Consider the following 26483-nt stretch of genomic DNA (forward strand, 5'->3'; position numbering starts at 1 on the left):
TCATTTTTTAAATGCAATTAATTTTATTAATCCATTTGAAAAAAAAAATGTTGATGGGTACACTATGAGAGTGTAACTCAAAATGTACAATACTAGATCAAACAGACAGAATTAAAATTTGTGTACATATCTTAAAGCTAAAGTCTGCAAACTCATCCATTTACATAATTAGCCAATATACAGAAATTGATAGATCTATATATAGCTGACTTGTTCTTTATATACACAAAATGACTGTACACTTTTTTTAAATGACAATTATATACATACAACTTAATAATCACATATCTTCCAGAAGTTGAAGTTTAACAACATATATATAACTACAGCCTCAATGTACTGGAATCTATACCAAATAACAACGTGTTAACATAGTCCTACATTATCCTTATTAATCAATAAGATCTGTAATTAACATCTTACAACAAACAAATGAACATACTCTGTTCACATTCTTAAAAACATGTCAAATACACAAATGCTCAAAACATGAGAACAATTTTGAATTCTGAAGTCACCTTGTCAAAACGGCTACAACTGACTTTACAAATTAAAAATATTAGTTGTTTTTTTTGCCACTGCAAGTGAATTTCAAAACATTTTATCTTAATTGTCAAAGACAATATTTTTGTGCAGTGAAGAACTCTTTGAAGAACATGCAAATCTGATCATAAATACCTGGTACTTTATAGTAATATTATATTCTAAATTTGATTCATGAAAAAATACATCTTAAATTTCATTGGCACTTTCTGCTTGAAATTTTGTAACTATGTGTTTCTCCAGCAACCGAAAATACAGCCAACTTATTTTTGCAGAAGTTTGTGCATTTTTCATGTGAATTAATTTATAAATTATAAATGGGAAAAAAATTCCAAATATGAAAATTGTGTTTGCTTCAGGAGATGAACCGGTTTCTAAAATGTAACTTTATGAAATGATATTACATAAAATACAATGTGTTTAACTATACATGCACAAACTGTAATTTTCTATTGCACTGAGATTGTTTATAATGTCGATCTATCATAATATGATGTACACATATATTATACATTCTGTACTTTTACGTAATTATGTGACCCAATGAAAATTTGAGAAATTAAAACTGAAATTTCAAATGACTGATTTCGAAACGAAATTTTGGAAACCAAAAAAAATTTGTCACCAATAATTCAGTCTTTTCAAATTACAGCTGACAGTTTCTCACATTCCAAAAGGCATGTTCATGAATAATGGGTACATTTCATCTCATGAAATTTGGGGAAGAATGTTAAAATGTCAAAAATAGCTTTCAGCAAAACATGAAAATCAATCAAATAAAAGACACTAAGTAATATCTTTTTCTTCATTAAAAGTACTATTGAAGTATAATGTAAAATTTCAACTATTGATAAAAAGTTTTAAAACCTGGTGATTTTTTTCCTGCAATAGATGAAGAATCCCCTAATTTACCCCCCTTTTGCTCGGCCAAATCTAGTACATACATCCCTCTGGAGCCACATCTGGAATATTTCTTACAGAGAAACAGTAGCTCAAAATCACTAAATCTGATGAGTAACTTCATAGCATGCATTTGGTGTTGGGGAAGTTATAAAATAAACCAAAATAAATAGAAGTCATATCTTATAGAACAATTGAATTATGGTTAGGTTTCTGATGAAATTACTTATAAATTTCGGCTTCCTGATCAGTTTTATCTAAAACAGTACACGACTGTTCTGGTATTTTATAACTGAGTGGAAGATTTAAAACGCTGGGAATTATTTTTAGACTCCACTACCAGTTAAGTTTTCACTTACATCTAAGCCAGACCGCTAATGCACATGTGCAGGAGTCAGACTCTATGGTTGAATTATGGCAATGGCAAGCACAGCAATGTTCTGCTTCATTATACAGTAATTTATAATTAATGTATTGTACAATAATTTTAAATATTATCACTTGATAAATATAATAATATTAAATATTATCACTTGATAAGCTGAAACTTTTTTAATGTAATAAATGTGCAAATGACTTCAAAACAGATACAATTTTTAGAGTGTACAACAGATAGCTGATCACTATAAAGTTTTTCAAAATCAAATAATTTTAATTTGTATACAACTTCCACATTTCATTGACATTGCAGAGTCCTTCTGACTAAATATTAATGTATTTTTTGAGTGAAATCCCCATTCAAATTTATTGACGACCTTATACTTTACATACCAAACTACACCGATTACATGTAATAGTTTAGATGTACTCTCAAATACTATTTCATAGACTTGTTTAGATTGATGGCCAAGCAACTGGGATTTTTGTACAAGGCCGTTGAGGCAGAATTGGTAGTGATAATTAGTACTTTTGTAGAAATATGAATTTGAGTCCCAACAAGCATGCTATTTGCTTTTAGAGGTAGTTATTGAATTCCATGAATCCAAGAGTGCTTAATTATCCATTATTATGAAAAACTAATTAATTCAAATAACAGCGAGTCTTGCTCCACTCATACAATCTGATATGAACGCCTTTCTTTTCATTCTTCTCTCTTCCAGTAGAAGGTATATAACAATTCCAATATAAAAAATTTAGCAAATAATGCACTAAAATTTTATTCCACATCAGGATTGAAGTGAAAGCACTTAAGATTTTTTGTTAAATCCTCAAGCATCCATGAGTAATTGTTTTATTCAGCACTTGGACATGAAGCAAGTTTTGTATAGCCAATTTGTTCACTGTACGACAACAACAGAAACTTTATTAGAGAATTTAAGCAAAATGTCTGAAGAATTGAAGCAAAACAAAAAAATATATATTTGTCAATTGGCACAGAATACAGTAAAGAATGGTATGAAGTTTATCCAATATAACATTAAAAAGAACTGGTCAAAACAATAATTATATATCTTTGTCTTTCTCCAATAGGTACAAGACTTTAACAGATAATTAATGATATTACACGATCATTTGAACCACTGGCACAGTAAACTCTGGGACTCGCGTCATGTACATTGTACAGCGTATGTGTTTTGTACACTAAATATCACACATATGTTAAACAATCACAAATGCCAACAATTCTCAAGAACTACCGGTACTCGAATCCGACTCTATCAGTAAGCGCCGTGACTGTGACTGTGAACTCTGTTGGCTGTTGTGCTTGCTGGTCTTAGACGAACATTGGCAGCCCTTTTTGCGGCATTTGTTATAACAAACAGTACATGCTTTGAGCATACCCTTCGCCGGCCAATAGAAACAAAGACAAGGTAGACAGAGCGACATCATTGCCATACATGTCCATCGTTTACAACAGTGCGGTTTACTACATGACGCACATGGGTCCGTGTCACAAACATAATCGGAATCTTGTTCGTCTTTTCCACAGTGATAGAAAACTCCTTTTACACAGCAGAAACACGTACATGTTTCAACCACCGCATTTGCACTGCATTCGTTCCCACAAAGCCACCGCGACGGTAATTCACGCTGGCCTGTACACGCTCCACACTTACACTTCCCGCATTTCCTACAAGTAATCGAGCCATCGTCCTCCTCAATCAAAGGGTCCTTTTTCAGCGGAGGAGAAATGGACACGGGTGGTTGTGTGGATATAACAGTGTTCAATGACCGCACTCCACGACCCGGTAATATCACCCGAGAATGGGGGCTCTCTCTCGTTCCCCCTCCGATAATCACAGTGCCCTGGGATGCAGGGGTTTTGAGGCTCCCCAGGGGCAGCCCCCTGGGTGAGTCTACATATTCATTTTGCTTCCTTGGGTGCGGGCGCACCTGCTCAAGCGTAATTACGACACCACTGCCCTGATCGGGCGGTGGCAGAGTCGTTCTGGTTGCTGGTCTCAGCGCTGATCTCATATAGATGTTATAGGCAATTCACTACATGCTGTAGTTAACATCCCCCTGTATCCGCAGTAGTATCGTCTCTCGTACTTGTACGCTGTCTTCACATCCCGATCAAGATCTGTAATGACAGAAAAAAATAATAATTAAACATTAGTTTTCATTCTAGTTTCAAGAATCGCAATGTAAAACATTTCCATATATCTTTCTTGATGGTTTATATATACTGTACATGTAAACCAACATATTTTCGCATACCAGTGGATCAGCTACGATTAAATTTGGTACTTAGCTGGCAATTATCAATCACGAAAATGAATTTGTTAAGTATCATGTACAGTACCTCAAAAGCATGTACAAAACAGTACTCGGCATACACCTTTTCAAAGGTTTTGTACTGACACAAAAATATTTGTAACTGCTGATCAACAATACTAGCGATTTATGCTCATGATATTGTATGTCAAAAGTGATAATGCTAAAGAAATCCTCTTTTACACATCTAGCTAGGACCAATGGCATTTCTGTAGTGGTTTCATATTTGAGTAAATTAAGTGCTATAATTGCTTTTGTAATTTTAAACATTTAATTTGCATGAGTTAGCTGGACCTCCTTCCAATGTTTTAAGACTTTGCAGCTCTGTTAGTCTCAATGTGTTTATAAAGATAATTTTAGTTTTATAACCCTACAACTGGCTCTTGATGGTACGGCCTACTTATTTTAGAAGCTTTCATTATTAAACCCGTAATACATCATATTTTGTCATTTCATGGTCCCTCGTGATCAAATCTTTCTATTTCTCTCTCTCTCTCCCATTTTATTTTTCGAGAATATTTCATCAAGAAATCCATTCAGGTATAAGAAAATCCTCAACACTAGAGAATCCAAGTTTCTACAATTAATTAGGAGGAACAGTTTGTGATAACTAGCGCATCAATCAATTACAATTGTAACTAATAGTAGACAAATTAATGAGCTCTGTAATTATTCAGAGAATTCCGATTGATTGCCAACCTATACCAGCAGACTAGAGCAGATAGCTAGATCTCAACATATTGAGTTACATTATTAAAGTATTTTAGTAAAACTTGTACCTGGATCCACATGCGTAAAACATCCCAAAAATTCCAAGCAATACAAATATCTGTGTAGCTATACGTCTACGAGAAATATAAAGTTAAGAAAATCTGTGACCTCAAGTACTTAAGATTTATATGCAAAAGCATGGACCCAGATCTTGATGCACTAGCTAGTTAGGACAGATCTAGACAATACAACTCTTGGACAAAAGATTGGATCCATATAATGATGGAAAATGAGGAAATCTTGATAATGATGTAGTATATGTGATATAGATTGGGTTAAACAACGGTGACCTGTGTGTGGTACATCTGGCCATTCAGATCCAGAGATCCCAGTCTGGACCAAGGTTCAAACCCTATTCTGGTTGTTACAATTTCCCCTGTTGTAAAAATTAAACCTAATGCTTACAAATTACTATTAAAACAGTTTCTTCCTCACATGGATATTCACACTTTTTCCATTATTTACACAAAATTTAACCTCCATCAATGACAGCATGACTAACTCATTTACCACTAAAGACACATTTTAGGCTCTTCTAAATCACAGGCTAAACCAGTCCATTATGAAATTTCAGGGGTGAATGGAGAGTTAACAAAGAATATTTATGAAAGTACCATATTTCTCTTTACTCTTATGTTCAGCAGTCTTCATGCACTTATAGACCCTGCAGCATAAATATTTAGAAAACGAAATGATCAACCTTGCATGATTATCTGGTAAAGTGGACATCACAATTACCTGGTATAGTGGACATCACGATTTCCTGCAGGCATAGTGGACATAACAAATACCTTGTATAGTGGACATCACGATTACCTGGTATAGTGGACATCACAATCACCTGGTATAGAGGACATCACGATAACCTGGTATAGTGGACATCACGATAACCTGGTATAGTGGACATCACAATTACCTGGTATAGTGGACATCACGATTACCTGGTATAGTGGACATCACCAATACCTGGTATAGAGGACATCATGATAACCTGGTATAGTGGACATTACCTGGTATAGTGGACATCACAATCACCTGGTATAGAGGACATCACGATAACCTGGTATAGTGGACATCACGATTACCTAGTATAGTGGACATCATGATTACCTGGTATAGTGGACATCACAATTACCTGGTATAGTGGACATCACGATTACCTGGTATAGTGGACATCATGATTACCTGGTAAAGTGGACATCACAATTACCTAGTATAGTGGACATCACAATAACCTGGTATAGTGGACATTACCTAGTATAGTGGACATAATGATTACCTGATATAGTGGACATCACCAATACCTGGTATAGTGGACATTACAATTACCTGGTATAGTGGACATCACGATTACCTGGTATAGTGGACATCACAATTACCTGGTATAGTGGACATCACGATTACCTGGTATAGTGGACATCACGATTACCTGGTATAGTGGACATCACCAATACCTGGCATAGTGGCCATTACAATTACCTGGTATAGTGTACATTACAATTACCTGGTATAGTGGACATCACAATTACCTGGTATAGTGTACATTACAATTACCTGGTATAGTGGACATCACGATTACCTGGTATCGTGGACATCACGATTACCTGGTATAGTGGACATCATGATATAGTGGACATTACCTGGTATAGTGGACATCGCGATTACCTGGTATAGTGGACATCACGATTACCTGGTACAGCGGACATCATGATTACCTGGTATAATGGACATCACGATAACCTGGTATAGTGGACATCACGATTACCTGGTATAGTGGACATCACTATTACCTGGCATAGTGGACATCACAATAACCTGGTATAGTGGACATCATGATTACTGGTATAGTTGACATCACAATTACCTGGTAAATTGGACATCACGATTACCTGATATAGTGGACATCACAATTACCTGGTATAGTGGACATCCCAATTACCTGGTATAGTGGACATCACAATTACCTAGTATAGTGGACATCACAATTACCTGGTATAGTGGACATCACGATTACCTGGTATAGTGGACATCACGATTACCTGGTATAGAGGACATCATGATAACCTGGTATAGTGGACATCACGATAACCTGGTATAGTGGACATCACAATTACCTGGTATCGTGGACATCACGATTACCTGGTATAGTGGACATCATGATATAGTGGACATTACCTGGTATAGTGGACATCGCGATTACCTGGTATAGTGGACATCACGATTACCTGGTATAGTGGACATCACGATTACCTGGTATAGAGGACATCATGATAACCTGGTATAGTGGACATTACCTGGTATAGTGGACATCACAATTACCTGGTATAGTGGACATCACGATTACCTGGTATAGTGGACATCACAATTAACTGGTATCGTGGACATCACGATTACCTGGTATAGTGGACATCATGATATAGTGGACATTACCTGGTATAGTGGACATCGCGATTACCTGGTATAGTGGACATCATGATTACCTGGTATAATGGACATCACGATAACCTGGTATACTGGACATCACGATTACCTGGTATAGTGGACATCACGATTACCTGGTATAGTGGACATCACGATTACCTGGTATAGTGGACATCACGATTACCTGGTATAGTGGACATCACAATTACCTGGTATAGTGGACATCACAATTACCTGGTATAGTTGACATCACAATTACCTGGTATAGTGGACATCACGATTACCTGGTATAGTGGACATCACAATTACCTGGTAAATTGGACATCACGATTACCTGATATAGTGGACATCACAATTACCTGGTATAGTGGACATCACAATTACCTGGTATAGTGGACATCACAATTACCTGGTATAGTGGACATCACAATTACCTGGTATAGTGGACATCACAATTACCTGGTATAGTGGACATCACGATTACCTGGTATAGTGGACATCACAATTACCTGGTATAGTGGACATCACGATTACCTGGTATAGTGGACATCACGATTACCTGGTATAGAGGACATCATGATTACCTGGTATAGTGGACATTACCTGGTATAGTGGACATCACAATTACCTGGTATAGTGGACATTTCCTTGTATATTGGACATAACGATTACCTGGTATAGTGGACATCACAATTACCTGGTTAATTGAACATCACGATTACCTGGTATAGTGGACATCACAATTACCTGGTATAGTGGACATCACAATTACCTGGTATAGTGGACATCACAATTACCTGGTATAGTGGACATCACAATTACCTGGTATAGTGGACATCACGATTACCTGGTATAGTGGAAATCACAATTACCTGGTATAGTGGACATCATGATTACATAGTGTGGAGGTATATATATACATGTATATCTAGATCTATTGTGGAGTAGTAGCATTTCTGTCATAAATTAAATGTAGAGTACTAATTCACAGTAATATAGCTATATAGTCTCCTCATGAACAAACTCTTTAGTAACTTAGTATTCCTGTTATGTGGCTACAGAAATATCATGTAGCTATAGGTTTCTGCAGGTTTTAGGGGTGAAAATTCACAAGGATAGCAAAAACTGCTCTGTATCACAATGATCATTACGGTGAGTGTAATACACAAATACACACAGTGTCTCGAATAAACTTTTTAAAGTTTCCAGTCTCATGAAGTATATTAGTACCCTGGTGCACGTTAAGTTTACAAATAGTGCTGTAGTCTCCTCATTACACTTTTATTATAGTACACAGTCCCATGGAGTGACCACAATACATGAAACACAATGCAGTCTCACCAACACACTCTTACAGAACTTCATTTCAAATACAGTGGTATTACAGTACACAGCCCCCTAGAGTGACTGTGAGCAGCTGAGCCTGCACTATATATATGTGATTTAGTATACATGCAGTCCCCTGGAGTGACTGTGAGCGGTGAGCCTTGCACTATATGTGGTTTAGTACACAGTCCCCTGGAGTGACTGAGCGGGTGAGCCTTGCACTATATGTGGTTTAGTACACAGTCCCCTGGAGTGATGTGAGCTGGTGAGCCTTGCACTATATGTGGTTTAGTACACAGTCCCTGGAGTGACTGTGAGCAAGTGAGCCTTGCACTATATGTGGTTTAGTACACAGTCCCCTGGAGTGACTGTGAGCAAGTGAGCCTTGCACTATATGTGGTTTAGTACACAGTCCCCTGGAGTGACTGAGCGGGTGAGCCTTGCACTATATGTGTTTTAGTACACAGTCCCCTGGAGTGACTGAGCGGGTGAGCCTTGCACTATATGTGGTTTAGTACACAGTCCCCTGGAGTGACTGTGAGCGGGTGAGCCTTGCACTATATGTGTTTTAGTACACAGTCCCCTGGAGTGACTGAGCGGGTGAGCCTTGCACTACATGTGGTTTAGTACACAGTCCCCTGGAGTGACTGTGAGCGGGTGAGCCTTGCACTATATGTGGTTTAGTACACAGTCCCCTGGAGTGACTGTGAGCAGATGAGCCTTGCACTATATGTGGTTTATGTTTTTCTGACCCAGATACAGGGCCCCACAATCTACACTGTAGGAGGACAAGTACAACTTATCTCATTCACTCTGTGTAGTTTGTCTAATGGAGACCTTATTATACACAGTCTAAATATTTACTCAACAAATTTATGGTACCAAGAGCTTATATAATAAACCAGACAGAGAACTGAGATGGAACCAGTGTATATAATTTTAATATGATCATGTATGATTGATCTTTTGTAAAGATTTTACATACAATCATCGGGGATAGCTGACAGCCTGAACCAAAGGAAAAATAATATTACACCTACAATTATATTATGATAAACAATTTTCTCTGTCTTATTATACTCATGACTTAAAAATAATTACATTTTAGAGATACTTATATATATCTAAATAAAAAGAACTTAGTATTGAATATCTAAGAAAGCAATTGTTTTAAATTTTATTTTGTCTATAAAATTCTAAAATATAACAAAGTTTGACTGTCACAATGAATGTTAATTGCATGCAGTCAAAATATTTTTATTGATTAACTGAACTGACAATCTAATTATATATAAACAAAATGTTACCAATTTCTTTAACAGGTATATATATATATATATGTGAGTGTGTGTGTGTGTAAACTACAAAACAAGTAACTTCATTTTCAAATTCTACCACAACTACCTAACTCAAACATTGAGCCTCGATTGTAAACAGCTGACAAATTTTCATATCAAAATTTGCATATATGCAATTTCATGGGGCTTAATTAATTGCCTATAATATAGAATAATAATTTCAGAATGATTAAACTATAAAGTATACCAATATCCCTGGAATAGGTACCAGGTATATAACAGACACATTTCTCTAGATACCTAGCTATAGATGCCAAGGTAAGTTGGCCATGGTGGTTACACTATGTATATATATATATACTGGGATGTGGATGGGGCTGCAGCCATCCCCATGGATTGTTAGTTGGTCATAATGAAGCCTGCAGACAGGTCATCTGGTTATCTCACCTGTAGGGCACCCGTTAATTGGGCTCAACACAGGTAAGATAATTATAGACTGCTGTTATCTATATACCCCACTAGTGTAGAAATTATAACCTTTGATCAATGCCTGCCTCCCCATCATGATCACCTCCCCTCTGAAGTTCAAGGAAATGAGTTACATTTCCTTAAAATTAGCTTGTCTAATGAGAGTGGAGGGGATAATGCACATTTATAGTAGCTTAAAGTGTATATAATATTTATGTACCTAAATTGTAATTCTTAATTCTGACTTTTAACAACCAAATTAAAACCTAATCAAAACCTAATCCATAATTTTTCAGGGTATTTTGGGAAAAAAATTTTCGTAACAAAATGGGAATTTTTAATCGCAAAAAGAGCAGTCTTGGGGAAAAAGTTACCCATTACTGAACATGGTATTTCAAGTGATTAGATATTGTAAAACTGTAAACTGTTTTATTTTATCAAAAGGTGACGACAATTACAACAGTTTCTGTGTAGTTTGTTTTTAGATTAAACAAATAATAAATAGGGGGGTTTGGCATTGGGTCGTTTACCTACCCCATTTATATAAGGAGAAAAATCAGTGTAATCTACATGATTAACCAAAGATTTGACATTACACAGATCCCTATCTTCTCCACCCCTACCTCAATTGCTCCAAAATGTTTTCAATTGTATATACTTTGATGACAATACACTAATTATATATGTTGATTTACATCAAAACATACATTTGATTTCCAGGTCTAGCTCTTTTGTAGAATATGACATACATTACACTTATTTACACATGAATGTTCACACTTTGCTAAATTTCAACAGATAAAAAAATTATATAATTAGCAAATTAAGTCATCCAGTGACGAATGTGAATAGATCTGGGGAAATTTTTTTTTACTTTAACAAGAGGCCCATGGGCCTAAACGGTCATCTGACTCATGGCACAAAACAACAAAGTCACAGTATAAAGTATTGGTTAACGATAAATACAAACAATACAAGGAACTCCTAAGTTGAATATGTAAGTTTCTGAAATAGGTAAATGTCATTTGTTGAACAAACTTTGTAGCCCTTCATCCATATATGGTTGTAACCCATTCAAGGATTAATATGAGGAGTTGTCAGATTTTAAAGCCAAATTTCAGCAAAGCTCCCATTTTGGACCTCTGCCGTACTATCCCCATGGGTCTTAGCTCGGTCCTTTAAAAAATATGATTGTCCTCACCTTAAGTTCCCCCTTCTGAATTAATTAAAACCCCTATAGACCAATTTTCATTGAGATCGGAGACTGAAACCTTAAAACAGGAAGTAGGCCAGCGGCAATCTTGGAATACCAAAAATCTTTAAGAAAATGTTGTATGTTGTTCGGCATCAATTAAAACCCCTATAGACAAATTTTTCATTGAGATTGGAGACCGAAACCTGAAAACAGGAATTGGGACAGCTAAAATTAAGAAAATTTGCCATTTTGGGGCCCCACCCCTCAGCCCCTAGGGGTCAGACCAGACTCATTTATATAAAATATGATTGTCCTTCCCCAATGATGTTTCACACCAAATATGGGTGAAATTCATCCAAGGATGAAGGAGGATAAAGCTAAATAAGCCTTTTTGACCCCTAGGGGCTTAGGGATGGGGCCCCAAAAGGGCAAATTTTCTTAATTTTAGCTTTAAAATCCTACTCCTCCTTCATCCTTGGATGGATTTCATCTATATTTGGTGTGAAATATCATTGTGGCCCCGCCCCTCTGACCCTAGGGGTCGGACCAGGCTCATTTATATAAAATATGATTGTCCTTCATCAATAATGTTTCACACCAAATATGGATGAAATCCATCCAAGGATGAAGGAGGAGTAGGATTTTAAAGCTTAAAATAAGAAAATTCGCCCTTTTGGGGCCCCACCCCTCAGCCCCTAGGGGTCACACCTATCTCAAATATATAAAATATGAATGTCCTTACCTAATGATGTTTCACACTAAATATGGATGAAATCCATCCAAGGATGAAGGAGGAGTAGGATTTTAAAGCTAAAATAAGAAAATTTGCCCTTTTGGGGCCCCACCCCTCAGCCCCTAGGGGTCGGACCAGGCTCATTTATATAAAATATGATTGTCCTTCCCCAATGATGTTTCAAACCAAATATGGATGAAATCCATCCAAGGATGAAGGAGGAGTAGGATTTTAAAGCTAAAATTAAGAAAATTTGCCCTTTTGTGGCCCCGCCCCTCTGACCCTAGGGGTCGGACCAGGCTCATTTATATAAAATATGATTGTCCTTCATCAATAATGTTTCACACCAAATATGGATGAAATCCATCCAAGGATGAAGGAGGAGTAGGATTTTAAAGCTAAAATTAAGAAAATTTCCCCTTTTGAGGCCCTGCCCCTCTGACCCTAGGGGTCGGACCAAGCTCATTTATATAAAATATGATTGTCCTTCCCTAATGAAGTTTCACACCAAATATGGATGAAATCCATCCAAGGATGAAGGAGGAGTAGGATTTTAAAGCTTAAAATAAGAAAATTTGCCCTTTTGGTGCCCCACCCCTCAGCCCCTAGGGGTCGGACCAGGCTCATTTATATAAAATATGATTGTCCTTCCCTAATGATGCTTCAAACCAAATATGGATGAAATCCATCAAAGGATGAAGGAGGAGTAGGCTTTTGTATAAACAGTCTTACGCACGACGCACGACGACGGACGAAACATGATGACAATAGGTCATCCTGACCTTCGGTCAGATGACCTAAAAAGGTAGAATTAATACATGTATTGTGAATGCATTGTCAAAATTATAAATAAAGCTTTAAATAGGCAATTTCATAAAAAACATGCACATAATATAAGTACAAAAATATACATAATAATGGACAAAGTATTTATAGCTGTTTAAGCCTGTTTACAACTTAATAAATTAGAACTATACTGCTGAAAATTTCTAGCTGAATTGGGAAAGGACTATTTTACTAAAATTTTAAACATTAAAGGTAGGTTTCGCCCAACCAAATAAATATTTTTTTGTGTGAAATGCGATAAGCGGAAGAAAAGATGAAAAAACATATTAAAATATCTCAATTTAATTTCTTTATGTGTTTGAGATTGAACAAATATGTCTTGAATACAAAATTGAAGGAAATCCTTGATTTATTACGGTGTCCGTCAGACAAAATAATATGCAAATGAAGCTGCGATGGATTGTGTTGTCGAAGTTTGGCGCATGCGCATTGTCACGCACTAAAAGTAAACAAAATGGCTAACGAAAGTGTGCGAGATGAAAAAAAAATATCTGAATCAGCAACAAAGTGGAGGAAATTATAATGGATTCGGTAGCACCCTAGGATATCTATAGGGAATAAAATTCAGAGATGGCATGTAGCAATAGAAGAAACAGAAGCCACATATCAAGCGGAACTTTCGGGGATTTGTTGGGACTCGTGTAACGGCATTGCACGTGGTGAATTAAATTTCAACACATATGCCAGCACACAAACAGACACAGACTAACTACATGTATATTTGGTGTACAAAGTTAGCGAGTGTATGTAAGTAACATGAAGTGTTTTAGATCACTTCTATCTGACATTTTGTTGCACGCTTCCGTTTGTTGCTGTGGCCTCGTTTTGGAAAAAAACACGTCATGTTCTATGTAAAGCTTGACTTCGCTCTTTTTTAGAGGAGTATTTTCCTGGTCAAGCTAGGCAACTGACCACCCATATTGTTCGCTGTATGCATTGAAAATGATCTGAAGATTATATCTATGTATAGGATAAATTTCAATTTCGCAGTCTTTATATTTCATTGGGCGAAACCTACCTTTAATTTCCATTGAGAATAGGCCTAGGGCCCGCGCGGCCATTATGTCATTTTCAGACCCACACAAAGGCCTCACAAAAAGCAATGGTCACGGGTCAGCATACAGTCTACATATGCATGTGAATAGTGGAATATGCATATGTATATTTATTCCAATCATGAATTATATAATCAAAGCATTTATGTACAAGTGTGCAGTATATAATGTCTGTGAAGGAAGAGGTACAATTATTGCTAGACAATATATTACAGTACTGGGATTTCAGATTAATGCTATTATAGTTTAAGATCTCAAGGTCTTTTGGTTAATATCCATAACTTAAATATATATATATAAGTCAATACCAGGAATTAATCATACCAGACATATGTACATTGTAAATTAATATCAAGGTCATTATTTGTATATATGCTACAGGCTCAATATCAGGTCTGTATATATTGAAAACAAATTGCAGAGCTTTTTCTCACTGCTTTGGGAATGGGGCCTGTGGCTTTGAATTTGGGAAAATGTGCGACAAAACCAAGATTTGGGAAAAATTATGAAATATGAAATAAAGCATTTAAATAAGACTTTTATCCAGTGTAGTTTATGTGCTTTTTTGAAGCCAATTCACAAATATTTAAAGCTTTAGTCAACTAAGTTCATGCAATGTTTCTGGATAGTCTTCAATAACCTTAATCAAACTTGGCTAAGCCCTTAAAGCATTCAAGTTTGTTACTAAGTTTTAACAATATCAGTTTTAACATTTGTTAGTTATTACATAGAAACTGCAGAAAATTGACATTTGTAATAAATTACAGGGCGATACCTCTGATAAATAAGAGCAGCTGAAAGACTTGATCCAAACTGGCCAGGCACTTAAGGCATTTAACCTAGTTACCAAGTTTGAAGAAAAATTGGTAAATATTTATAATTATTACAGTTATTGTACAGAAGTGGCAGAAACTGACTTTTTTTTATTAAAGCAAAGGGCCATAACTCCGCTAAATAATGTCCTTTGAAAGTCATGATCAAACTTGGCTGAGTCCTTAAGGCATTTAATCTTGTAACTAAGTTCGAAGAAAATCAGTTTAATTTTGTTACATTTATTCCACGGAAATGGCAGAAACTGACATTTTTTAGTAATTCAAAGGGCCATAACTCCGCTAAATAAGGTCCATCGACAGTCATGATTGAACTTGGCCGAGCCCTTAAATCATTTAACTTTGTAACCAAATTTGAAGAAAATCGGTTTACATTTAATTGTTACACTAATTGCATGGAAATGGAAGAAAATGCAGTTTTTAGTAATACAAAGGGCCATAATTCCGCTAAATAAGGTCAATCGACAGTCGCATTCAAACTTGGCTGAGCCCTTAAGGCATTTAAGCTTTTCACCAAGTTTGAAGAAATAATTTACATTTGTTTAAGTTATTGCACAGAAACAAAGTGTTACAGACAGACGGACAGACAGGCAGACGGACAGGCTCTAAATGAAGATATTGAAGAACAATGGCAAAGTCACCCAATTTTACAAACTTTGAATTGTTATATTTTTTACTTCATCCAAGAATGATACAACCCATCAATCTCGTAGCCCCAAGCCTGTAGTTTTGAAGAAGTTGTTTGAAAGGAAAAGTTGATGCTGGGCAACAAACGGAGGATGATTCCGAAGAATATCATAAGAATCAACTTTACTAGACAATAAGCATCATGTATAAAGGAAGTTTTTTTCTGAGATGTAATTAAGTAGGTCAAATTTATATGTAAGGGTTAACATTGGATATATATCAGTACTTGAATGACCATGATATAAACTGAATCGTCTACACAGTAGCCAACCCTGTATGGTCAAAGACTCACAGTGATAGGATCATGAGCTACTTTATATAAATTCAAATACAGAACGTACAGGATATACTGGCCTAAATAAATGATGTGTGACCTAATCATATATATTTCAGTTCCAATGACAAGCCTACCTATCAGTTCACAAGATGTAGAGCTTGTATATATGGACAAGGTCAAATTTCATAAAATTGAGGTCAAGGTCACTGTCATTACTTTAACCCTACATGATCCTTAAGTTAGGCCAAATAAAATAATATTCTTGTTTCCGGTAACACCCTTTGAAAATGAAGGGTCGTTAGATATAGGTAGGTATTTTTTTTTTTTAAAGATTTTTTCTCTTCATCCCAGTTTCTTGCAATAAAAAACAGAAATAGTCTTTAAATTTATGCAACCTTAGATCTATAAACCATGGATTTGATTTCCAGCAGATTATTGGTGTCTTAGATTTACAGAATTTGTACCAAAATTCCTTATTTTGTGCAAAACCAAACAAAATTTAGGTTGTTATTTGTTTGCTTGAGGACAAAACTGATAAAAAGTTTATTGAGTAGGCACTGATTTTATAGGGTTGGTCGGGTTACTGGAAAAAAATATTTTTTTGGTATGGCCTTACTTCTATCATACAAGCATATACAACTACTATGTAGCATGAAATTCAAATTCAATGATAAAATGCCCAATTTATATTTAAAATTAGGTTTAAAAGGAGACAGCAGAGTTACAACTAAAAAGATAATGTGTAAAAGGAGGAACGATACAGAGATCATATAATAATGATGGGACACAGTCAAAACTAGCATATGTGTACGTACTTACATGTAGATTTTTCAGTAGTATTGTATATCATAAGATCTAATTTACAAGATCATGGATGCTTAATTAAATTGTCTTGTTCATGCTTGATATTGTAAATTCCTCAAATGTGGCCAACCCTACATGTATTTATCCAAGTTGTTGGATAAAAGCTTAGGTGTGGAGTGGTGTTTTTAACCACAAACTATTTTGATGAAAAGTCACGTTTATATTGTTGCCCTGTATAAATGAAGATTTAATCATAAAAGACTAGTACTAAGATGGAACATTCCTGCCTATCCTTCCCCACTCCTCAAGTCCTGTGTTATAATGTTAACATGCATGTGCCCATATAACCTGACAGTATATATGTTACGGAGTAATAGCTACACGACTTCCTGTATTAAATTGAGGCTTTATTATATTATATTTATATATATATATATATATGTAAATGAAATCTTATAAGTTATACAGCCAGGTTGACACAGATAACAAACTACACTACAACACAAACATATAGAAGTTCAATATGGCATAGGTGTCAGATATTATACCATATAGATCTAGAACAACATATCCTATAATTATTATTGCATGTCTGCTTGTCCATTGATTTTTGTACTACAGTATTATAATACCTAAATCCTAACGATAATTAATTTCAAAGCCTATAGGAGCTTTGTTATGAAAATCACAACATCTACCAATGTATCCTTAATTACTGTGCATTTGGATTTTTCTAAATGTATAATATTTTTAACGATATATATATCAGGGACTCAAATGTATCTATATAAATGTATAGCTTTGTACTTTGAACTTTAGTATTACTTGCTCTCTTAGTAGTGATTAAATCATATAGCTGTTGTGTAGCTATGGTTTGACTTCAGAGTATATAATTATCGAGTTACAACTGTATTTGCCGCTGTACAAAATCCCTAAAACGGTATATACATACATAGCTTACTACAGTCTCCACATCCTCATATACTAACATCCTCATTCAGAAACCAATAGTATACATGTACACATTTCTGGAAATGACCTGGACAACACTGGATTTGTGGGCCCATCCTATGATTTTTACCAATGCAGATCTAGATACAACAATAGGACCAGAGGGCCTGTATCGCTCACCTGGTTTGTAATGCCAAGTAATGTTCTAAATACAGGTTCATTGTTTCTTTTCTAAAGGAATTCAAATATCTGTACCTCTAATTCCCTAGGGCCCCACCCCTCCTGCACCCGGGGGGGTCAGAGCCAAAATTTATACAAGCTCTTTTCCCCTTACCCCAAGGATGTTTGTGACCAAATTTGGTTACAATCCATGCAGAACTCTAGGACAAGTAGCGATTTATAGGATTTACATTTCCCCAATTGGGCCCTTGCCCCTCCCCCCCCAAAGGTCAGAGCCAAAATTTATACAAGTTCTATTTCCCTTCCCCCAAGGATGTTTGTCGCCAAATTTGGTTACAATCCATACAGAACTCTATGACTAGTTGCGATTTAAAAGAAATGTTGACGGACGGACAGAGGACGGACGACAGACGCCGGATGCCGCGCCATGACATAAGCTCACCGGCCCTTTGGGCCAGATGAGCTAAAAATTTAATATTAGAACCATTGAAATTATATACTTGTAGTTTGCAGGGAATCCAGTAGAGAAAACCCTGGCAAGCATATTCCCAAAGTCAGATTTGACTCCTGTGTTGTGTTTGAAGCATGCATACATCTATTTGTCATTGGTTTTGACTCTTCAGATTTATGAGATATGACGATTTCACTTCTGAATCTGCATGCAGAAATCAAAGGTCAAGTGCACGTGGCTTGATGAATAGTAATAGGTTCTATCGAAATTTACAGTACAGAAGTAATCATATTGGGGACAGATTATAAGGGATCTTTACTCAATATACATGTAGAGCTCTATATATTTATAGTCTATATTCAAGAAAATCTCATCTCCCTCAAAACTTAATCCCCCAAAAACTTAGGATTAACATGAGAGAAATACCGTATTTCACCGCAAATAAGACCCCCCTCCCAGAGAAGAAATAAAGGTCAAAAGTGGTGGGGGGTCTTATTTGCGGACAACCCGCCTGATAACATCGATCTATGAGGTCGCCATCTTGGATTTTTTAATGTCCTGTCATCGTTGTAACAGTCGTATGACAGATGGGTAATAGCAAGATGTTCAAGTATTTATAATAATAATGAAGACGTATGAGTAAAATTAAATCAAATATTATGACAAATTAAAATATAATTTGTTAAACAATATTAGGGCAGTTGTAAGTCTGAAAGGAAACGCACATTTTTGCAAGAGTCACGCGGACATTCACCAATGAATCAAAACGAAGAAACAGCATCATAAGCAATGTCATTTTAATCTAGAAGTTTTAATAATCGTATTGTTATTTTAAAATATTCAAATTAGGTTATTGTTTACGATCACAACTACATCTCCGTCTTAGTAAACACGTGAATCAATCGCCGTGAATCGGAAGGACGATCGCCGTTCAGACTCAGGCCTATTTAAAATTCACTGCAAACGTTTACATATCAAATTTGTTCATAGACAGAAGAATTTACGTACATTTGTCTCAGCCAAATGAGCAAACGATCGTGATTTAACTTCAACGTGCCGACATGCACTGATGCAGTTGTTTGTAACATCGTACACGCACATGTGTAGGAAAATGGCGCTGGGTTGAAGCCATACTTTCACATTTTCACACCGGGTCGTGTTTGGGAATTTGATCGGTATTGCTATTGATACGACGATAGTTTTTGATAATATTTCAGATATTAATCCAAGTATTAACTGCATTAAAACATCGTAGCAAGTATTTTGGTATCCAGAGTAAAATACGAAACTTTGCGGCTAATCATATTATACTGACTGCGTAAACAAAACATGGCGGCCGAAAAGTAAAGCATGGTTTCTCCAACTGATCGTGAACTACAGGTACGTTACGTTCACAAATAAACATATTTGAAACTGTAAATGCCTTAAGTAGATGTTTTAGGTAATGATTGTATTAAGTTAGAATCTACGAGTGCAGAAACGATCTGCATCAATGACGAATATCTTTGCCGATGCATATAAAAAATGACAAGCCGTACGAACACTAAAACGTGTTGAAGTGTTCATGGAAACAAATATCGGCGTATTTTGTTGAAAATAGCCTCCGATTAAATATAAGCACTGTTCACATTTCGTAGTTATTGATAATTAAATTAAATCACCCGTGAATTAACTTGAATTAAATGACAAAAATAACAAGCACACAAACAGTTCTTTACTACGTGATTTTTCTATGCCGATAAAATAAACAAAAAAAGTTCCGATACAAAGTCATTTTGGTGATATTTTTAATTACTCCATTGCTCAAATCCATCATCCAGTAAACTGAAAAATAGGTGGGGGTCTTATTTGCAGACATCCCCCCTAAGTCTGAAAATGTGTCAAAATAGGTGGGGGGTCTTATTTGCGGGAGGGGTCTTATTTGCGGTGAAATACGGTACACTTGTATGTGCATGTAGTTGAACATTGCTCCAGATAATTTTTGTGCGGTACAAAAAAATTGTAATCCCACTTGGAAAAGGGAGGTACTACGTAGAACTCCGACATTTATGTGTGAACCGATGGCCAATATTTAAGAGACATGTCAGAAAAAATCTGTGTTAAACATCTATGTGGTTGCAGTATAAAGTAATTGATGACATGCTTGTAAAATGTACAAATATTTATCTGGAGTGCACAGTTGATGCACTCTCTTGAGACACAACTAAATTATTTCTGTTTTCAATGTTACTACAGATTGATTGGATCTATAGTTTGCTTAGATGGTTGTCAATTATCGTATTCGACCCAATAAATTAGGGCTGTTACGAGTACCCGAGTACCCGGTTACGGGTCGGGTTGGGGATGTAACCGGGTCAAAAAATGTGTACCCGGGTACCCGTCAAAATAGGACAATTCGTCTGGATGTACGTAAACAAGTCGAGAACTTATATTAAAAGTATTACAAAATCCAACTCATTTGTTTTTATTTTCACTCACCAAGGATGACACCTTATCTTTTCAATACATTTTATTTCTCATGACCGTCTTTTGATGCGAGAACAAATAGGTCACACTATAGTCATATCCGATAACACAAGAGACCGTCCGAATGTAGTACTTCCTGTTGCGCATGTGCAAAAACATTTCCTCTGGGAGTGCTACAGACTGACGAACAGGGTTTCAAATGGTTAGACTGACACTTTACGACAGCTCATTAGCAATAATGAATTATGAATGTCAAATAGAAATGAAGTAGACAATTAACGACTGAAGCAGCTATCTTTACTGAACTCACATATGATTTCATCGAATCTCCGTCGATCAACCAATCTTTCCAAACAGCAAACTTAACGTAACCCAATTTGTTACGAAAGGAGTAGATCTGTGTCGAGTACCCGATACGGGTCGGGTACTAAAATTCGGGTACCCGGGGACAAAATTTAGTACCCGTGGCAGCCCTACAATAAATATGTCCATCTCTTAAATTTCAATTTTTAAGCGCCTTGATCATGAAAATCTTATTGGGTCAAATACTAAAAGTGCAGTAAGATTTGTAGTTACTTCAAAATTTATATCAACTTTCACCGAAATTTTCCAGATTGCAATGATCACATCCCATGACCATGCAGCTCAAATTAGCTTTAATTCATGCAATGATCATGATAATTACTACAAGTAGTGAGGCAATTAGAATAAAGCATTATACAGCAGAAAAATACACAAAAAAACTTCAAAATTATAGACTTAGAAATCAGGGATTATGTGATAATATTCATTGGGAATTAATCCTTTGAAGACTTTAATTAAAATGAATTTCCAGTCAAAAATGCACCCCAGGATCAGATCATCTGCATTTAATGCAATATATTATTATTCATTTTTTTCTGTAGCGCTGTCTGTACATGTGTAATAAATCAATATATTATCTAAATTATAAAATTACCATTGACTCTGATGAAACATTTCTTAGAGATAAACTTTTTGAATTCAACATTAATTTCATGGGTCGTAAGAAAACGTGTAATACTCTTGCAGTCAGTGCACTACAGAATGCATTGTGCACTATGATGCGAGGTACAGCACTATCAGTAATGACTAGGTCTTCAGCACAGATACTAATATAATATTTCAACCATACGTGCAGGAATATATGGCCAAACAGCTTGCTATCACTGTTCAGTAATACCATCGGCGGGTACAAAACTTACTAAGTTGAAGTACATACACAAATCTTAGTCATACGAAAGAATATACACGTACACATCCACCAATCAATTTTTCCCATTGTATATCATATATCATTTGGTGAAATCTGTATGATTGATAGGTTAACAATAAAACATATACATTTTCATGATTTGAAAAAACAGATCATTTAAGGAAATTTTATTCAACTCAACACATTCTGCTTACTCCACATCTAAAGCTCTAAATCTATCAAAATCTAGTGAAATTCACCAAGAATTAGATTTATTTGAGCCTGAATTGTATGTATTTTTTTTTTTTTAAATAAATTTATGAAGGATTATGAACAGTAACCAACTCAGTAGATTGTGTTCGAATCCTACTTTTTATATGTCAAGTAAATTAGCTTCATAGATTAGAAGTTCATTAAAGGGACAATTCAGTCTAAGAGAACATTAAAATTTGTACATATATCGGAAAAAAAACAGTTCTAATGAAAATTAGATCAGTCGGTTTTACTATGATATGTCAGAAAAACCCATGGTGGTGAAATACGTGTGAAATGTTCAAACTCGCTCGCTGTCCGCCATTACACATTGATGTCGAACATATTGTATGCCGAACCCTGTCCCTTGCTCCTAGAGTAATGCAACTTTTGTCTCGAACTGCTCAAATCGCTCTGACAGTATTGTGTTTACCTTATTAGGTGAATTATCTGGCCTAAAAATTATTTTATCATCTCCTCAGTGATTATGTAGTTCATTTTTGAGCATGTGTGACTTTGGCTCGTGTATGGCTACAGCTTACATATTGTACCTGCTTTATCGTATTGATCAACGATTTATAATTATAACGGTCTCAATTGAGATACTAAACAATGACGTGGAATTTGTCAATATTTTATGTTATATGTTTCATAAGAAATGTATAACAATACATTTATACCATATTTTGCTTCCTGTTATGTAAAAGAATTAGCCTGAGTGAATTGTCTCTTTAAAACTTAATTAGGACTGTTATAAAATCACTCTTCGTTAATTTACAAATGACATCATAATATGAACTGTTCTCTCTAATGAATACGGCTGACAAACGTGTCACAGCCCCAAGTTAATATTCAGTCGAAAAACCTTGTTACATGGCAGCGAGTGACATGTTGTGATATTGAATGAATATATATATGTGTTATTTTTTAAACAAAATTTTCCAAAATTATTTATTAAAATTTCATGTGAAAAAATTTGTAATTTTCATGGAGACAATCAAAATGAAATTCATTATGCCCTAGCTAATCACTTACATATATGCATATAAAATAGATTGTTAACATTATAAATTTGTGCAGGGAGAGGACATGTTTTATGGTACAGTATGTACAAGCTTGAGTATATTGTGGATGACCACATCCATTTTAGCCTGTCATATGCCAACATGTAGGATTGATGTTCTGTTCAAAAAAAGGCAACAATCAACATAATTTAGATAAAGTAAGATGAAACAACAGTGAAAACTGTCCCCATCATTCAAGAAATGTTCCATTTTTTATACAGTACACTGACCTACCATTTCCCTTGGGCAAAAGCACTAGAAATAGGCTAGTTAATATCCAAAATCTGTTATGGAAGTAATATTCCCAATTGTGTCCTCTTTACACATATAAATCCTTCATTGTAAGTAATCCAGTCTGAAGCGAAAACAGCGTTGTTCTCTCGTATGCCACATGACATTAACTAAAACCGGGAAAATCTTGTCAACACTTTAACTTCCTGGATAAAGATTGTGGTTAAAAGCACTCGTGTAGCATACCATCATGTATCAGTGTAATATTTGCAATGAATATACGATAAATCCGATGTTTTTATACAACACTATACGAACACAAACACACCAACACCACGGCGAACCCAGGAAGTCGGCTTAGAAACGTGATGTGCCCCGCGCTACCGACGGGGAAAGGCAAAAAAAAATCGATGGTTGGGATCGTCTGCCTAGTAAACCACAAACACTACATTGCATAATCCACATTGGAAATTAATTTCTAAATCCATGGAAATGTGTAAATTCTTTGCATAATCCACGGTCATATTAGATATTCCAACAGCGTATACTCCGCAGCAGAATGTCAGATGGCAGATCGCGATTCCCACATTCGCCGACTAACGAATGCAGCACTGGGGCGAACTGATGAATGGAAGAAAACGCTACATCATTCGTCCATATCGCCTTGTTTAACACGCAAATACACCCCTACCTCCAAAAAATACAACACATAGCACTTAAGTAAGTTGTAAAATCCTTGATAAGATATGAATTTATCACCAAAACCTTACCTTTACGGCTAAAATCCCTATAAGGTCTTCTTATAGGCCTATTGTAATTCGACACTTCATTTGACCTCTTCTGGTTCGTACGACTTCCGCTGGACTAATCCATTTGGATGTGGGGGTGGGATGGATTAAGTCACGTGGTGTATTTTCATTCATGTGGTTGAGCTATCTAGTAGGCCTAGGCTAGTAGCATACAATTATTAATGGTTAGGCTACAACAAATGTGCGTCGACGGAAGGATTTACAATCTACTCCTACAATCAACTAGTATAGAACCATATATGGAACAATATTAAGCTTTCGTTTATAAACGAGGGATAGAAAATTGTCAATGAACCCAGCGAACCGAAATCGCTACGTATTTAAGCAAATAAATTACTGTGTACTAATAGCTACCTGATAAGAAGGGGTAATTTTCTTCACGTTTCATTTCACCAGTCGACGCTCACATAATATTTGATAAAGTGTAATTTATGAATTACAAATCAGGACAGAACAATTCATCACGCTCAATTTTCGATTTTATTTGATCTATTTTAACGCATTTATATAATGTTAACCTTACACGGGACAATTATTGTCAATTTAAAAAATATATCCGTCATTTGTAAGTGATAAACACACATACTACATCTAACTGATTCAGCAAATTTTACAATATTCTGTGAATGAGATATCTTACTATAATTTTACGGTTGATAAAATATTAAAAGATAATAGTTTTTTTTCTGATTAAACATCAAGCGTTCATGATGATGATGATGATGATGATCGTTGTCTCATCATCATCAGAGATTTAAATACATCATCGTCGTCGTCGCGATCGTCATTGTCTTCGTCTGCAGCAGAAGCGACGGCACAGCACCTACACATCAACCGGTCAACTCCGGGCCACTCCCGGGCCTGACCCACCCCCTTCAGGACACAGGGATCTGAGAATTAGTTACAGTTTCTATAATCATTGACCCACCATAGTGCACTAAGGCCATTTTTAAACTGTAACTAATTATCGGATCCCTGTGCTTCAGGATTATCTCTATTTATAAGGTGATGTCAAATGTGGATGTGTTTTGATATTTTTTTTACATATTAATTTGTAAAAGATTACAGAAAAAAATATGATGACGCGATAGGCGACTTAAATTGTGTTGATTTTGCACAACAGACTATGTAAACATACAGGGGCGTAGGCAGCGGGGGGGCAGGGGGGGCAATTGCCCCCCCCGTTCCGCAGAATGGGGGGGGGGCAAACATGTCTTTTTGCCCCCCCATTTTCGCTGAGTGAAATTTTCTAAAATTGCACATTTGAAAGAAAAAAGGGTCCTCCTGCACATTTTTATACTTCATTTTTGAAAATTTTCCGCTGCGCGACACTATTCCTAAAATGTTCAAGCGCGTAATGTTCAAACCTTTAATAATGAAAATTCAATACACTCGAACTAGACTCAAAACGTCCATTAAGGGATTACACTATTTCCAAAAATAATAAAAGATGAATTTCTTTATATATCTTGGCAAGACAATCAAATCATTATTATTTTGAGTTACACAACAATGTGCCGATGGTGTGGATCCGGTATGTTCAGATCGTGCTGGGTTGCATAATGATATGACGACATTTACAATAATCATTTCTAAATGCAGGTAACTTTAAATCGAAAAATTGCCGTGTTAAGAATGCTTTAAAATCATCAAAATACAAATTCGTATTTTTTTCTTTCAGGGGGAGACCCCCGTACCCAACAAAAACCGAAAGGTAACTTTAAATCGAAAAATTGCCGTGTTAAGAATGCTTTAAAATCGTCAAAATACAAAATCGTAATATTTTTTCTCAGGGGGAGACCCCCGTACCCCACAAAAAAACCCACCAAAATCTCGCGCCTACGGCGCACGCAAATTCAACAAAATGCAACGTAAAACTCATCTCAGCCGTTCTAAATTGTCAAAAAAATTCCCGGGGGAGACCCCGGACCCCCAAAATACCAAAATCTCGCGCCTTCGGCGCTCGAAAAAGCATCAAAATACATGGTAAAACT

The 26483-nt window shown here is 35.8% G+C and overlaps 1 protein-coding gene across 3 annotated transcripts; it reads right to left on the reverse strand.

Moving 5' to 3' along the window:
* LOC138326697 (protein sprouty homolog 2-like) lies at window positions 1-24607 on the reverse strand. Of its 3 annotated transcripts, none has more exons than XM_069272700.1 (2): window positions 24451-24607; window positions 1-3967 (listed from the first exon to the last, which is right to left on the reverse strand). In XM_069272700.1, the coding sequence occupies exon 2, from the start codon at window positions 3859-3861 to the stop codon at window positions 3070-3072; it is 792 nt and encodes a 263-aa protein (XP_069128801.1). In that variant the 5' UTR covers window positions 3862-3967; window positions 24451-24607; the 3' UTR covers window positions 1-3069. The 3 variants fall into 3 exon arrangements, with proteins under 3 accessions (XP_069128801.1, XP_069128802.1, XP_069128803.1); XM_069272701.1 differs by lacking the exon at window positions 24451-24607 and adding an exon at window positions 23684-24423; XM_069272702.1 differs by lacking the exon at window positions 24451-24607 and adding an exon at window positions 23680-24423.
* Window positions 24608-26483: the final 1876 nt, after the last annotated feature.

Source organism: Argopecten irradians, chromosome 7 (assembly GCF_041381155.1).
Source record: "Argopecten irradians isolate NY chromosome 7, Ai_NY, whole genome shotgun sequence".
NCBI classification, from domain to species: Eukaryota; Metazoa; Mollusca; class Bivalvia; order Pectinida; family Pectinidae; genus Argopecten; species Argopecten irradians.

Coding starts and splice junctions, on each gene's coding strand:
- LOC138326697 (XM_069272700.1), bottom strand. CDS start 3,861: ATGAGATCAGCGCTGAGACCAGCAACCAGAACGACTCTGCCACCGCCC.